Source organism: Dendrobates tinctorius, unplaced genomic scaffold, assembly GCF_039654945.1.
Source record: "Dendrobates tinctorius isolate UK_male_01 unplaced genomic scaffold, ASM3965494v1 ptg000130l, whole genome shotgun sequence".
In the NCBI taxonomy this organism is placed as follows: domain Eukaryota; kingdom Metazoa; phylum Chordata; class Amphibia; order Anura; family Dendrobatidae; genus Dendrobates; species Dendrobates tinctorius.
In genome coordinates this window covers 3,387,421-3,388,801 of record NW_027361798.1, presented here as the reverse complement: position 1 = coordinate 3,388,801, position 1,381 = coordinate 3,387,421, and the positions used below count along the sequence as shown (strand labels likewise).

General features: G+C 56.9%; 1 protein-coding gene across 1 annotated transcript; it reads left to right on the top strand.

Annotated features, from left to right (window-relative positions):
• Positions 1–502: 502 nt before the first annotated feature.
• LOC141047923 (histone H3) lies at positions 503–987 on the top strand. The gene has a single exon (XM_073543254.1). The coding sequence runs from the start codon at positions 526–528 to the stop codon at positions 934–936; it is 411 nt and encodes a 136-aa protein (XP_073399355.1). The 5' UTR covers positions 503–525; the 3' UTR covers positions 937–987.
• Positions 988–1,381: the final 394 nt, after the last annotated feature.

Here is a 1,381-nt window from a genome sequence, read left to right as displayed (position 1 = left end):
TCCCTGCAGAGCTGTATGATCAGTGCCACCACCTCCTCCCTGCAGAGCTGTATGATCAGTGCCACCTCCTCACTGCAGAGCTGTATGATCAGTGCCTCCTCTGCAGTTTATGAGCTGCTGATAATCCGGGCGCAGTGTCAGGATGGGTGTGATCTGGTGATAATGGGGAGCTGCACTGTACAGCGCTGTGTACACGGGGTCATGGCAGTGCGGTGGCGGCTGCTCCAGGTCTCCTCCTGCGCTGGAGATGACGTCACCGGATTTCTCTATTCTGTACAGCGGGAGATGAGAGCGATCTGCTGAGAGCCGCATCATGGAGGAGGCGGGGTTACAGGGCGGGAGGCCGCGGTTTGCTTCACGATAATTGGTCAAACAAATCAGGTTTTTATTGGCTTCTATTTAATGTAAGCACCAATGGCGAGCAGGGGGCGTGTTTCCTATAGACCAATGAGGACGCGCACTAGGGGATAAATACCCTGCTCCCGCCGCTCCTTACATCACATTTGTGTACATCTATTCAGAGCTATGGCCAGAACCAAGCAGACCGCCCGTAAATCCACCGGAGGGAAAGCTCCCCGCAAGCAGCTGGCCACTAAGGCAGCCAGGAAGAGCGCTCCTGCTACTGGCGGAGTGAAGAAGCCGCATCGTTACCGCCCAGGAACAGTCGCTCTCCGTGAGATCCGCCGCTACCAGAAGTCCACCGAGCTGCTGATCCGTAAGCTTCCCTTCCAGCGCCTGGTGAGGGAGATCGCCCAGGACTTCAAGACCGATCTGCGCTTCCAGAGCTCGGCGGTGATGGCCCTGCAGGAGGCCAGCGAGGCTTATCTGGTGGGGCTGTTCGAGGACACCAACCTCTGCGCCATCCACGCCAAGAGGGTCACCATCATGCCCAAAGACATCCAGCTGGCCCGCAGGATCCGTGGGGAGAGAGCTTAGATATTCCCGAGCACCAACCACAACACAAAGGCTCTTCTCAGAGCCACCAAATCCTCCCACAGATGAGCTCCTTCCTGCCATTTCTCCTTCCTTCCTCCTGGTTCGGTAATATCTGGGCTGCTTAGTCCACAGTTGTCTGAGGGCCGTTATTCTGGCCGGTTCCGTTATCGGTAGATCCAGCGGTTCTGTTCCTGCTTCCATGCAGCCTCATACAGAAGGGGGAATTGAGCAGCGCACGGTCACTAAGGAGTTAACCGGAGGAGTCCATACCTGGCTCTGGGATTGGTCGCGCCTGCGGACTTCTCTCATTGGCTGATCACAGACCCGTTGATGGTTTTGAATTTCCCGCTCAATCCCTTTCCTGTCCTTCGGATTATTCCCGGCCCCTCTGCTTAGTAGCGGAGATCGCTGTGACGTGAGCCGTCCGGTCTGGGGCAGCTGCACC